At 39.5% G+C, this 15,223-nt stretch overlaps 1 protein-coding gene and 1 long non-coding RNA gene across 2 annotated transcripts; both read right to left on the minus strand.

The window, feature by feature from the left end:
• Window positions 1-7,845: 7,845 nt before the first annotated feature.
• LOC125491433 lies at window positions 7,846-8,888 on the minus strand. Its single transcript, XR_007268299.1, has 2 exons — window positions 8,722-8,888; window positions 7,846-8,199 (listed from the first exon to the last, which is right to left on the minus strand). It is a non-coding gene; the product is annotated as an uncharacterized LOC125491433 (long non-coding RNA).
• Window positions 8,889-9,891: 1,003 nt separating this feature from the next.
• LOC125491384 lies at window positions 9,892-14,017 on the minus strand. Its single transcript, XM_048633197.1, has 4 exons — window positions 12,615-14,017; window positions 11,582-11,780; window positions 10,725-11,017; window positions 9,892-10,040 (listed from the first exon to the last, which is right to left on the minus strand). The coding sequence occupies exons 1-4, from the start codon at window positions 13,873-13,875 to the stop codon at window positions 9,892-9,894; spliced, it is 1,902 nt and encodes a 633-aa protein (XP_048489154.1). The 5' UTR covers window positions 13,876-14,017.
• Between the last annotated feature and the right edge of the window lie 1,206 nt (window positions 14,018-15,223).

Raw genomic sequence — 15,223 nt, forward strand, 5'->3', positions numbered from 1 at the left:
GCGTCATTTTTAACATAAAATATACTTAGTAAAAATCTTTGAAATTAATTAAATCAAGATTTTATTATCGCGCACACACATGGTTATTAACAGTCCAAACGGAAAGAGGCAGAGATGGGGGTGCGTTCCAATATCAGTACACGATACGAGGAGTGCGTTGCAATATCAGTATACCACACTCTCCCGCACCAATTCTATCCCACAACACCAGAAATTAACTTAGGTAGTATAAATGGATTACATTTTATGCTTAGGGCATCTACTTTTGTAACAAGTTTTAAATGTAACAGGTAGGTTATATTGTACAATCTTAAATGTATTTTTATGCTTAATCTAGTTTGTACTTAACAAATTTAAATGTAACAGGTAGGTTATATTGTACAATCTTAAATGTATTTTTATGCTTAATCTAGTTTGTACTTAACAAATTTAAAAGTAACAGGTAGGTTAAATAGTACATTCTTAAATTTATTCTAATAAATTATTCGCACAACATAACATTTGGTTTACATGCCTTTTCCACTGACAACCTCCTACATCCACCAGATATGTTACACCAGGTATAGATTCGTCCACTATTACACCTTGAACCCATGGCCTACTTCCTTGCCTATAATCCTTAACCATGACCTTTTGGCCTATTTCAAAATTTACATTTCTATGTCCTTGCTCCCTATTCTGTACTTTTCTCTCTACTTCCTCCCTTAAGGGTGGTGGACGCATCAAATTGAATCTATTCCTAAGTTCTCTACCTAACATTAACCGAGCTGGGGTGATACCAGTTGTCCTTTGAGGTGTGTTCCTATAGTCCATCAGAAATAAATTTATAGCATATGACATACTGTGACCACTTTCTACAATTTTTGTTATAGTCGATTTAAATGTTTGAACAAAGCGTTCAGCTGCCCCGTTAGTGGCTGGGTGGTAAGGTGGTGAGAATGTATGTTTAATTTGTGCTGATTTACAGAATTCCTGAAACTCTATGCTTGTAAACGATCGCCCATTATCTGTTACTAAATGTACTGGTATACCAAATATTGTAAATAACCTTTTCAATATCTCAATAGTTCTTGTAGATGTTATATTATTCATTTCAAATACTTCTGGCCATTTTGTATAGCTATCTACTATGACCAGATACATTTTATTATAGAACGGCCCTAAAAAGTCTGCATGTATCCTATACCATGCTGAAGGTGGCACGGGCCATGGTTTTTGAATTTTACCAGGGCTTTTACTATTCTCTAAACAAACAATACAGTTCTTAACTATATTTTCTATATTTGCATCTAATTTTGGTCACCAAAAGTAAGACCGAGCTATTTCCTTCATTCTAACAATTCCAAAATGGCTCTTGTGTAGCTCCTTTAGTAAAGTTTCTCGGATTGAGGTAGGTACTATTATACGGTATCCCCAGAACAAGCATCCTCTATCGACTGTTAACTCTTGCATTCTGGAATGGAATGGTAAAAGATCTTCAGATACATATTTTTTCTCTGGCCAACCATCAGCTAAACATCTAATAATTTTTGTTAATGTTACATCTTTTTTTGTTTCAGCCTGAATAAGTTTCCAATCTAATATTTCCATTTCAGAGGTATTGATATGCAAGAAACTACATGAGTCACTATCAGTTAATAATGAATGTACATTTTTATCCTCACAAACCGACTCATTTACAGTTCTCGATAAATAATCTGCGGGATTAACCGAAGATTTAATGTGCCTCACCTTATATTTGAAAGCTGACAAAAATATGGCATAATGCTGCAGTCTTTTGGCAGCCATTTTTGGTATGCTTTTGGTGGGACCGAAAATCCTAACCAAGGCTGCGTTATCTGTCTCTAGCTCAAATGACCTTCCATATATATAATTATAAAATTTGGTAATACCAAAAATAACTGCCATAGCTTCTTTATCTATAGTGGAATATCTTTGTTCTGCCTCACTTAATTTTTTACTGGCATATGCAATTGGTTTTACAGTACCATTCTCATCTCTATTAGATAACACAGCACCTAACCCTGTGTCGGAGGCATCACAGGTCAGGATCAGCGGCAAATCTGGGTTATAATGTCTCAAATTTTCCGCCGATGCCAACCTCTTTTTTATTAGCTGAAAAGCCTCTTCACACTCAGTTGTCCAATTAAATCTATTTTTTTTAGTACATTCATACAATGGTGTTATTATTTTCGCCATATCTTTTAAGAAACGGTTATAATAATTTATCTTGCCTAAAAAGGACTTCAGCAAAGTTAAGTTAGTAGGAGTTTTGGTATTTAAGAGTGGTTCAATATTTGATGGAATAATACTAACACCATTTTTATCAACACAGTATCCAAAAACTTCTAAGCTTGTTACAAATAATTTACATTTTTCTGGCTTTAATTTAAATTCACATTCTCTTAATTTTTTTAGCACTTTGCATAATGTTTCTCGAGTGTCTTGTAAATTATCGCCTTTTATATAAATATTATCTATAAATACAACAGTATTTGGTATGTCTTTTAGTTTTTTAAACATTAACCGCTGGAAAGCTCCAGGCCCAGAACTCACACCATACGGAAGATAGTTATATTTATATGTCCCTACTTCTGTGATAATAGTTGTACAATCCTGACTTTCAGGACTAAGCGGTGCTTGTAAGTATGCCCCTTTTAAATCTAGTTCGCAGTAGTATTCACCCTTTTGTAATGTATTTAGAATATCCTCCACATGCGGTAGGGGAAAGTGATCCACTTCTAAACAATTATTTACTGTTAATTTATAATCACCACAAAGCCTCACTGAACCATCTGGTTTTAGGATTGGTACCACAGGGGTTCCCCATTCACTCTGCTCAACTACTGATATTCTGCCATTTTTTAATAATCTTTGTACCTCATTATTTACCTTGTCTCGCAGCGCGAATGGGACCCGTCGTACAGGTAGACACTTCGGTTTTGCGTCTGGTTTTAATTTGAGTGCTATTTGGTCTCCTTTAAAATTACCCCACCCTGGGGTGAATACATCTGCGAACTGGTTTTTTATTTCAAAGTTCAAAGTTCAAAGTCATTTATTTGTGATTCACAGGTCAGAAGTAAGGTGTAAAATTACAAAAATATTGTTTCACCGAAAATCAGCCAACATGGCATACAAATATTATAAGTATAGTAAGTACTTCATTATATCTATCATGCAGTCATGCAGAAACAAATAATTAATTAAATATAATGATTTCAAAAATAATTATAATTAGGTCCATTATTATAATTTCGTCGTTTCTTGTCGGGCATCTGAAACAGTTTGCAATTGATTAGTTGCTACATTGACATTATTTTGGAAGTATGGGGGCCATAAATTTAATGCCTTAAGCCAGTCCCTACCTATGACACGAGGAGAATCATTATTTACTACAAAGACATTCAAGTTTTTTGAAACATCATTATGTTTTACAGTAACATTTGATATCACCCCTAAAGGATGAGTTAAAGTTTGGTCAAAGTTTCTAAACACTACATTACAATTTTCCAATTGAAATGAATGCAAGTATGTTTGTTTGTCTTTTAGCGATATTACAGTCACTTCTGACCCTGTATCTAACTGAAATGGTACATCATGATTGTTCATGTTTATTGACATATAGTGAGGTGGTATCCTACTTACACTTCTGAATGAATAAGTTTCATATTCATTATAAGGATTTGGTTCCAACTCCACATCATTTCTCTGATCTTCAACAGTTTCGGTTTCAACTACATTAGTTTGTCTCTGCCTCCTTGGGCACATTCTGAATATATGGCCTTGTTGTCCGCATTCGGAGCAGTACTTCTTCCTTAAAGTACATTCATGTTTTAAATGGTTTGATTTCCCGCAGCAAAAGCATTGGCTACCATTCTGCTTATTGTTATTATTAATTGAAGGTTTATTTGTAGGTTTCTTATTTTTCCAAGCTTTCCTGTTATCCTGATTGTAAAAGATGTCTGTGACTGGCTGTGTTTCCACACTTCCACATTGTACTAATGCAGCCTCCACCGCCTGTGCCACCTGAATACAGGTTTCTAATTTCAGCTCTCCTGTTTTCATAAGCTCGAATTTGATCATCTTCGAAGATACTCCGTCAATGAACTTTTCCATTATTTGATCATCAACGTCTTTGAACTGGCATTTTTCAGCTAACTTTTTAAGTTCCAAAATATAGTCTTCTACTGATTCATTTTGCTGTTGATTTCTTTGTCGAAACTTTGCTCTTTCCAAAACAGTTGATGTTGTTTTCTAATTTGTCACACAGCTCTTGATAAGATAGGGTATTAGGTTTCGCCGGAGCACACAAATGCGTAAGTGTTTCAAATGTCCGTGGTGATAACTTTGTTATTAACAGGGATACTTTTTTGTCTTCTTTAGAGTGAATTCGTCCAAACATCACGTTACACGAGAATAACTATACCGGGATTAAAATTATACGCGAGTAGATATCTAGGATAAGTACATTTGCATTCTACCAAGTTATACCATGATTAAATTGAATGAACGAGGAACGAAACTGTAATGCAACTAAAATAAAAATAGCTGCGTTTCAAAGCATGCAATAGAAATGACATGCCAACTTAGTTTGAATGGATTATAAAAGTATGAAATTGTTTATGTTTTAAAATTTTGTTCGCTGTTGTTATTCTGAGACTTTGCCTTTTAACGTACTTTTGTTTATGTTTTGACAGATGTGTTTATATGTCATTATGACGGTTTTCTAATCAGCTGATGTGCTGCCGCCATTACAAAATTACTCTCGGATAAGCTCGTTACACGGTCAATTTTGGCGGTATAACATTTTATTCTTGGGATAAGCTAGTTATCTTGGTTTCAGGTTTGGTAGAATGCAAAATCTGCTTACTCGCGAGTAACTGGTACTTTACACGTGAGTAAACAGTTACTCGACGTTGGCCGAATCCGCCCTTAATGTCATTCAAATTTATAAATGAATCGAGTTGTTGATGGAAAACCTCAAACTTCTCCCCATCAAATGGCTTTAATTCGCCGTAGTTAGTCATGATACGGATTTCCTGACCTTTTGCACACACTTGCTTTTTCTTATAATGCTCGCTTAGGATGCCGCGCAGCCCATCGACATTGAGACCCGAGAAATCCAATTTTTCCTCTTTGCAAATCTGTTCTAATTCTTGTTTAGAACATTTGTAAATAAAACTGCGTTTGCCTGCTTTCACTTGTTCAATCCTTGAGTCTTTACTCTCTTCTTCAGTTTCAAATTTCTCCGATTCCGATTCAATTTTTGACTTTGACATTGAATTGTTTTGTTTTCGTCATAACATGAGTGAAGTTATCCACAATTGTTTTGTTTTTTTTTTTTTGTTGATCCACAGACTACTGATTAAATGGGGGCTAACGCGTGTGAATTTGCCGCTAGGGGCGCTGGTGTTGACTGAGGTTAAGTGACATTTTACTTTTCATATAATTTGTTTGGCGGGCTTCGTGATAAATTATATTTTCGTTCATTTCCCTGTTGAAAAGTGATCTCTTCGCGAAATTATCGCAAATATGGATTATTTATCGATGAATTTGCAGTTGCGCATGCTTTGAAAGCTGAATTAAGGAAAAGAGGCGCATAAATAAGCGGTCTCAAAGAGCAGCTAATTCAGAGGTTAGTTTGTTTACTGTTTACAAACTTATTTTTTACGAAATGTATGCTTGTTTGCTTAGATAACAGCTATGTTTTTTCTTTTTACAGACACCAAGACTATGACCGTAACAGTAACTTGGTTGGAAACGTAGAGGACAGCATCATACAACAAAATGATTCAGTGTATGCTGTTGAGTGGCCTTCAGAAACTTTGTATAGCAGTGTGAACACTAAAAATGAAACTCCAGATCTAGATATTGTCACCAATGAGTAACTACTTTGGAATTTATGCACAGTGTACGGTGGCCTGCGCCTAAAAGTATACAGGCGGAGTTTTTAAAATAGCGATCCCTGATGATGAAGGGACCAGCTACATCTGTTATAAATCCAGGGACGTGTTGTGTGTGATGTGTGTAGCAGTGGTGTTTATGTGGATGTGCTTGAGCAGCATGTGAGCTTGAGATCGCCATTTTAAAATCTCCGCCTGTATACTTTTAGGCGCAGGCCACCGTACATACCATCGCTCTTACGGTGAATGAAAACATCGTGATAAAACCTGCATATCTAGATTTTCGAACCCACAAACCTGCAGAGGACCAGCGTGGTAGGAAATGGTCCAAGCTTAGGAGTGGAGTTTAGACCTTAAGGCGATATGCACAAAGGCTCCATTCGAGTGAGCTAGGTGCAGGTACTGACACCCTCACAAATAATAGAATACTTAGTATACTATACTACCATTATTTAGTTTCAACTAACAACTCAACCAGCATTCATTGTGTGGATTACTAATGTGTTATATTTTTTGTATAGCAGTGTGTTTAAACGGAAAGGATAAATAAAAGTTAAATTAGTGTGTAACTCTATTATTTTTATTGTATTTATTAAATGCCTAATCCTTATTTACATTATGTTCTTTCTGAAATTGGTTATAATGATTTTCACAAACACGAGATTGTCGGATAATAATTATTTCACAAGCCACTGTTTTAGAACAGTTTTATCACTTGGTAACATATGTCCTCCTTTTCTTTCCGAACATAACGCATCTGCACAACATTGCGGGATAGTAACTCGATATGATCATAGTTATTTTATAATGAATAAGCTTATAAGATTCAAGATTTTAAAACTTTATTTCGCGCCAATTTGATGAAGTCGCCTTTGATAAGTTTGACAGCTATGGTACCTCTTAACCTCAGTCGACAGTGGCGCCAACTGGTGAGCAAAAAAACGGTAGTCCCCATTGACAGTTGACGTGCGGCCCCTCGCGGCAATTCTCGGCAGCAATGCGAAAATGATTCGTAGGGGGATGTAATCTGGCGTTAACTATCCCTTGGTCTGATGAGGCTCGATCTCTTTATAAATTAGTTAAGGTAGCACTTAAGAATAGATGATAAGCCTGATTTGTTTTGCCCCTACGAGGGCGACATGGTCACATCAAGTGTACCAAGCTCTCTATAAAAATAAAAGATTATAAAAAAAAAAAAAAAACTTCACACCGAAGCTATGCCGGCAAATTTTATTACACTTTTTCTAGGAATTTAACTTGTTTTCCACTGAAATTTATTGCTCACTTTGCACACTGGATTTTGCTCAATCGTCGCCAATAAAATATACTGAGTAAAACGCTTTGAAATTAATTAAATCAAGGTTTTATTATCGCGCACACACATGGTTATTAACAGTCCAAACGGAAAGAGGCAGAGATAGGGGTGCGTTCCAATATCAGTACACGATACGAGGAGTGCGTTGCAATATCAGTATACCACATAACACTACTGTGTGATCAGATCTACTTAACTCATTGATTCCGTTCTGTTACAAAATCAATTAAAGTAGACAGTTTTTTCTCAAGTACACAGTAAATTACATAAGCAAAAGCATAAAAGATGCAGCTGAAAACAAAAATGCAACTATTGTACTGTGTTATACCAATACAAAACAATAAATATTAAAGAGATCAATCAAATCAATATTTTAAAAGGAAAATATTATCGATATCAAAAGTTTTAATTTACTACAGCACTAGAATAGGAACACAGTACATGAGTTACGAGGTGAAGCGGGAATAAAATAAATTGATGAAAATAAGTCTTTACAAGTTGCACGCACACAAAACAAGCTACGTTACCAACCAAGAAATGACTGACCGTTAGAACCACGTGGAGGGCGCCAGTGTCGCGCTTTGGAAAATGGCTAGCTAACGGGAGAGGAGAAATGAGAAGCCAGGGTTCAGCTTGACACAAATTTATTTAAAGGTCAACGTGTGGGTTAGGCCTACACTACACGATCAGTCAGTTTTCAGTTGGCACGGATAGGGACTCCCCTGAGTCGAAGAGTATCGGCGTGGAATCCCGATAACGCGACCGGCGTGGAAGTCCTCTTCTCCAGTGGCCAGGTAGGTAGGCAGGCAGGTCACGTGGCCGTTGCGTGCGCGTGGCGTGTAGCTCGGCTGCGCGGCGTGGACAGCAACACGGAGGTAGGGGGTTGCCGAACCAGCACGGAGAGGGCGAGCCGTAGAAGCCACGTAGCAGATCCGTGTAGTCGGTAAACCGTACCGTGGATGTAAGCGTGGACCTTGGACCCTGGAAAAGATGGAAATCCAACGCATCAGTACACCGTTATCGTCTAGGTTCCACATACCGTCATCAAGACCTACAGCAGAGTACCTAATCTAGCTTGATTGAGGCGGCAGTGGAAACCAGAACGGAATACCTAACATAAATTAAATAAAAATAGAAACAATTAGGAAAGGCCGAAAGCGGTACACTAGCTGCAGCATAATTTGGATAAAACTACGTTAATGCATTTAGGCAAGCTAGCGTAATTAAAATAAAAGAAATATAAAAGCTGATGATGATGGAATGTCTAAAATAGTCTAAATGATAATGCGTAATTGCATGTCCGCCATCTTGGCTGCTATAAGTGCGCAGTTAGTAAGTAGTTACGTTAGCTATTTGCTAACTCGTAAGCGGCGTAAGCAGCGAATAAAATAAAATGGAAGCTAAGTTAGACACATTTAAATTAACAGTTTAAAACACAATAAGTAAACGTTTAAAGCACAAATAGGTTCCTAAAATGAGCTAAGCAAGTCTGATCACACTTACCCAATATTGGGGAAGACACACACACGATACCACTGGTAATGTCTAGGTCATTCGACACTTTAGAGCGGGCTAGGCACCTAGAGGACTGCCGTGAGGTAGGGTCACGCGCAGTCGATGCCGTAGCCCGTGGCCGAATGATCGAGAGCCAGCGGTCACCGAGTGGGGCTGCCGCGATAGGTGGGGACAAGATTGACCAGTAGCACGTGACAATAGCACTGTTTGACAATTATTGTTTTAAATTCAACGTGTTCAAACACTGTGCTAAATGTTTTAGCTGAAAAGTTTCACCGAATATTATAGGAGATGCAATTTGGTGGTTAAACAATTTGACAAACTGTGCAGTCGAAAAAGCATTCTATCGTTGAACCTATCGTCATCGAAAAGTACTTTCGGCTAACCATGTTATCGGACAAGCATTATTTCGGTGAAGCAACCGAGCAGTCGAACTGTGCTTTTGAGGAACCGCGCTATCGGAGAAAAATAATTAGTTAACGATTTGGAGCTCTACAAAGTCCAGTTATAAGACATTTTACCTTAAAATTGAACAAAATCTTGTTTGTTTCTCTACTGACATTTGTCCGCCTATGCGGTTGTTTTTGCTATATCTTGATCATACCTTAATCGATTTAGATTGGAATATGTCATTTTAAAGCTTATAAATTGACTATGTTTCTAAGCTGTAGTGCCTGAAAAATTGTCAGATAAAATTCTTTTTTAAATTAGCATTTTTGTTTTCACCTTTCGTAACATTTTCTTAATGTTTCATGTATTTTGAAGCACTGTGTCTAAATTAAGTTAAATATTGCGGATTAAAGATTATAATTAGTTGGCTAAGGTGTTATTGTAATAGACGGAGCAAATGATACGACCGGTTAACTTGGTAACTCGTTTATTACTGGCTCGCAGGCCAGTCGCAATTCTTATGCTATCATGGTACATGGCACTCCTCCCTTATTAGTCTTCGAACCTGACAACAATATAAAATATACACGTAAACAATAAACCAATAATACTTAATTTACTTATAGGTAATAACTTTATTTCTAGGCCTTAAATTATAGGGGCCATGAGGTGCAGCAGTGGCCGCACTCTGACTTTCCGCAGTTACATTGTCAGTGACAGCTGTCCTCAGCTGCGAGTGCGGCGGCCGCGCGTCCTCCCCCCGCACCGCTACGGCGTCGCGGGCGACTCTAATCTAGGGCCGGCAACAACCTCCGAGTCACATTCGTGAAACTCATCAACTGATGACTCATTATCTAAATTTGGCGGAGCTGTTGGAGGTCCCGATGTCTCTAAGGCCATTTCAGGATTTACTGATGCTGGCGATAATGATGTGTCGTTACGAGGCTGAACTTGTGGAGCGCTGGCGGAAGGTACCAAGCATTCCGAGCTTGCTATCGGTTCATGGTAAAGTCTTAACTGATCAGCATGCCTCCTGCATTCGATATCATTAATTTCTACCACATACATTCTACTACCTAATTTATTAATAATTTTTCCTAATGTCCAGTTAGGCTTACCTGATACAAAATATCGCGCTAATACCTTTTGTCCAATATCAAATTGTCTACAGTCGGCCTTATCTATGTTCGGAACTATTGTTTGTTTCTGAGGTGGCATAATAAGGTCGAGTTTCCCGCGTAACTCGCGGCCGAACATCAGCTTGGCCGGTGACTCACCGGTGGAACAGTGCACGCTGTTGCGAAATTCAAACAGGTAGCTGGACAACTTCTCATTCACTTGCTCAAGTGAAGCATTCATATTAGTTTCAAATATGCATTTTAACATTTTTTTACACGTCTTTACCGAGTTCTCAGCCTGGCCGTTACTGCATGGGTGATAGATGGGGGAAGTTATATGCTTGATCCCGTTCGATAAACAAAAGTAGGTAAACTCCTCATTGGATATCTTAGGATCGTTATCTGATACGATGACATGGGGAATCCCGAACGTATAAAATAGTAATTTTAATCTCTGAATTAGAGACTTCGTGGACAAATTACACATGTGTAAACATTCAACCCATTTGCTATGGCTGTCTACAACAATGAGGTAGAATCTCTGAGCGAACTGCATGTAGTCAATGTGCAGACGGGTCCAGGGCGCGGGGTCGCGCGGCCAGGGCGCGGGCGGCGCGGCGGGGGGCGCGGGGCGCAGCGCGCTGCACGTGCTGCAGGCCAGCACGCTGCGCTGTATGTCGCCGTCGATGCCGGGCCACCACATCTTTGTACGCGCTAAGCTCTTGGTTTTAACCACGCCTAAATGACCTTTATGCAGCTCGTGGATCATCCGAGTTCTATAAACTTGCGGGATAATTATTCTGTGACCTCGCATTAGACAACCGTTATCAATTTCTAAATCATTTTTGCAGTTGAAATATGGTAAAATATTTTTACATTTTACTTTTTTAGGCCATCCAATTAATAAATATTTTATAACTGTTTTCAGAGTTGCATCAGAAGCTGTGGCTTTTTTTATATCATGAAAAGATATAGGCAATGTCTCATTAACAATAAAGTTTATTAATGATCTTCCTGCGCATTCTTCCGGCTCAACAAAACTGTCACTCACGGGCATTCTAGAAAAGTAATCGGCGACGGAATTCCTATCGCCGGCTATATACTGAATGTCGTAATTATACGCACTCAAAAATATTGCGTAACGCTGGAGTCGTGACGCCGTCATTACCGGGACACCGTTTTTCTTGCCAAATATAGCTAAGAGTGGCCTGTGGTCTGTTTTCAAAATAAAAGGGATTTCTCGACCATATAAATATTGGTGGAAATGTTTCACACCGAATATAATGGCAGCAGCTTCCTTGTTAATCTGACTGTAATTACGTTCACTTGCTGACAGTGACCTGGAAGCGAAAGCGAGCGGGCGCTCGTGGCCCTCCTCCCCCTGCGCAAGGTAGGCGCCGAGGCCCGTGGGACTCGCGTCTACGCACAGCGTTAGCCGCGCCTCCGGGTCGAAGTGAGTCAGCACTCTGTCTGAAGCCAGCTCCCGCTTAATGCGCTGGAACGCTTGCTCCTCGCGGTCAGACCAAGTCCACGGCGCGTCTTTACGCAATAAATTTTGCAACGGACTCAGTATTGTTGACGCTCCAGGTATAAAATTACGATAGTAATTTATTATACCTAGAAAGCGTTTTACTTCCGTTACAGATTTAGGCGCTGGGGACTCCATAATGGCTGCAACTTTCTTAGGGCACGTTCTGATTCCATTTTTATCGATAACGTAACCGAGGTATGTGACGCTGGGTTTAAAAAATTCACACTTATCTTTTTGTAATTTTAACCCAGCATTGTTTAGCCTTTCTAATACCTGTCGTAACCTCTGTAAATGTATTTCCCTAGTAGGTCCCGTTACACATACGTCATCGAGCCAACAGCTGACTCCCTCTACTCCGGCCAGCAATGTTTCCATTGTTCGCTGGAAGATCGCGGGGGCATTCGCCAGTCCGTACACTAACCGTGTATATTTAAAGAGTCCGCGGGGCGTATTTATGGTGGTAAGAGATTGAGAGTCCTCTTCTATTTCAAATTGATTATAGGCATTGCTGAGATCAATTTTAGTATAGCTTTCTCCCCCACCTACTTTGGCAAACACCTCCTCTATGCGCGGCATCGGGTATTTGTCGATATACATATCTTTATTTAATGTCAGCGAGTAATCCCCGGCGATTCGTACCTTACCGTTATCTTTTAATACCGGAACAATAGGAGTGGCGTAGTCGGAATAGTTCGTAGGTACTAATATACCTAGGTCGGTTAACCGTTCTAATTCTTGGTCGACTTTATCTTTAAGTGCAAATGGCACAGAACGAGCTTTGAAAAATTTTGGTTCTGAATTTTCTTTTAAGCGTAGCTTTATTTGAAATTGGCTAAATTTACCTAAGCCGTCGCTCCACAAGCCAGGATATGCGGTCATAAATTTATGAATTTCATTATCAGACTGGTTTACAATGATGTTATTGTTATTAATTGATATAAAACTTACACCAAATTTTGCCATAAAATCCCTACCTAAAAGTGGGGGGCCTCCATTTTCAATGACATAGAATTTGATTGGTTTTGACATATTATTATACGTAACAGTTTGACAAAAATATCCAAGTGGGGTAAGTTTGTGACCATTGTAAAAACACATTCTAATTGAGCATGGGTTTAAGTTATTTCCCTCAAAGTTTTCACTGTAAAAACTATGTGACATGACCGAAATACCAGAACCAGAATCTATTTCCATGCAATATTGTTCATTATTTATTTTAACAGGTAAAGTTATGGGTTCATAATTCTCATACCTCATGTTAAATAAGCTGCATTCCTTACAGTCCTCACAGGTAGAATCATTCTCCTCGGTTTCTATGTTATTTACCCGTAATTTGCACATTTTACGCAAGTGACCTTTCACTCCACATTTTTGGCACTTAAATGACTTAAATCGGCACTTTAGTTCACTATGGTTTTTCAACCCACACACAGAACATCGAGAGACATGTTGGTCGCGCTGGTCCCCGGGGGCGGCGGCTGCAGGGGCGGCGCGCGGCGGCGGGCGGCGGGGCGCGCCCCCGCGCTCGCTCGCCACGCGGTATACCGGCTCCTGCTGGATCACCACGCCGGCTCCATTGGTCACCAACGCCTTTGCCTCTCTAGCACACTCTGCCCGTTCCGCGATCTCCAGCGCCTTCGCGAACGTCAAGTCCGATGAATCTTGCTCGAAGAGCCTATCACGTTCTGGCCCCATTCCCAGTCCGAGAACGAAGCGATCCAGAAGCGTTGACTCCAGGGCGGTACCGAAGTTACAGAAGCTCGCTAGGCCCCTGAGACGTGCCGCCCATTCTCCGAGGGATTCACCTGGGTTCCTTGTGGCCCCGTAGAACTTGGCCTTATCCGCGAATGAGCACTGCTTGGGTTTAAAATGAGCATCGAGTACTTGAACTAGGTCGTCGTAACTCAAACCGTCTATGTCCTTTGGATAAACTAGGTTACGTAATAACCTGTAGGTTTCATCCGATAGGTGCGTTATCAACACTGCACTTTTATTTGCAACTTTTACATCATTTATTTTGAAAAACTGCGTTAATCGACCTTTAAATATCGACCACTCGCCGGATTTATGGTCGAAAACGGAAATATTTCCCAAAAAAGACATAACTGTTAATATTTTATAACGCGGGTAATCACACACTCGTTCGCCAGTGTAATAGACGGAGCAAATGATACGACCGGTTAACTTGGTAACTCGTTTATTACTGGCTCGCAGGCCAGTCGCAATTCTTATGCTATCATGGTACATGGCAGTTATCAATGCAAAACAATCAAAAAAGTATTTAAAAGCTGAGCTAGAACCCGTTTCTGCACCGGGAAGCAACACCCTTGCTCATTTTACTTTACCTTTTTTTATTATTTGTTTTATTATTTATTTTTTGTGTTGTTTCCGTGTGTGTGTGAAATAAATGTATTTTCTTTCTTTCTTTCTAAAAAATTGATAGTTTTTGAAATATTTTGCTTTTAAACATAAATTTTGGCAAAATTCAGAAAAAACTTAAAACTTTAATAACTCAGAAATGGTTGACTTTCGGATAATGCATTATGGGGTTCAATCGACTGGAAATGCCTTCGTCTACAACCCATTTAAAGGAATACATCGACTTTCCAATCACCCTGTATATTATCATCCAATTAGTATAGGTAGATAATAAAAAGACGGATCAAAAAATGGTTACTTACAAGATTTGTTACTTACGAGGTAGTGTAACACCATTATTTTTGTAACTTAACTTTTGTTTGTTGTTTACAATAAACATTCGTAGATGTAGTCTCGTCAAGTATCAGCTGTCAAAGATCTACGTGCTAGATCGTCCTCGGATTTCTGAAAGCTGAAGGCAGCCCAGCGTTGAACAGTCAGTGGTGACAGTGGTCAGTGGCGATATGACGCTCAGAACAATGATCGTGTTGACTGGCCACAGAGTAGTTTTGTGAGCTGGTATCCCACGATGAGCTGGTATCCCCGGTGACGGCTTTTCGGAACTTTCAAGAAGAGGCGATTTTTTCTTTGTCAGAACGTCTCGAGTTTGGGTTTGTGATTTTGTGCTAGTCCGCGTGGCGCAGGCCGTATTGCTACCAAGTTCCTTGTTTCATATTTCCCGTTACCAGATACGTGCCACAGATACCCACGCAACGTCACACCACGTGTATCTAACCAGAATTGCCGAGTGAGTATACTAGCATTTCGTTGTTATTCGATTTCCGATGGCTTTGAATTTCGAAAAGCCATCTGCCTTGTCTTCATTTCTACACGTAGCAACGTCTAACTCCCGCGTTCCTTTTTTTTGCAGCGCTGTCATCCCTGCCCGGTGAAGCGTGTGATTGCCAGACGCGACTCACCTGACCCCAACTCCAAGGTAAGCACCATGACCTTCCACGTGTCGATTAGGTTATTTTGCAAGTGTTGCGTTTAAACAGCAAAGCTACTGCCTTTGAGACAAGATCTAACTTTC

Source organism: Plutella xylostella, chromosome 5 (genome assembly GCF_932276165.1).
Source record: "Plutella xylostella chromosome 5, ilPluXylo3.1, whole genome shotgun sequence".
Taxonomy (NCBI): domain Eukaryota; kingdom Metazoa; phylum Arthropoda; class Insecta; order Lepidoptera; family Plutellidae; genus Plutella; species Plutella xylostella.

Excerpts from the sequence above, each read along its gene's own strand:
- LOC125491384 (XM_048633197.1), bottom strand. The coding sequence starts at position 13,875 with ATGTCTTTTTTGGGAAATATTTCCGTTTTCGACCATAAATCCGGCGAG. Across the intron at positions 11,018-11,581 it reads CCGCTCGCTTTCGCTTCCAG|AACTCGGATGATCCACGAGC; the intron begins GTCACTGTCAGC and ends GCAAGTTTATAG. Across the intron at positions 10,041-10,724 it reads GGTTGAATGTTTACACATGT|CATCAGTAAATCCTGAAATG; the intron begins GTAATTTGTCCA and ends CATTATCGCCAG.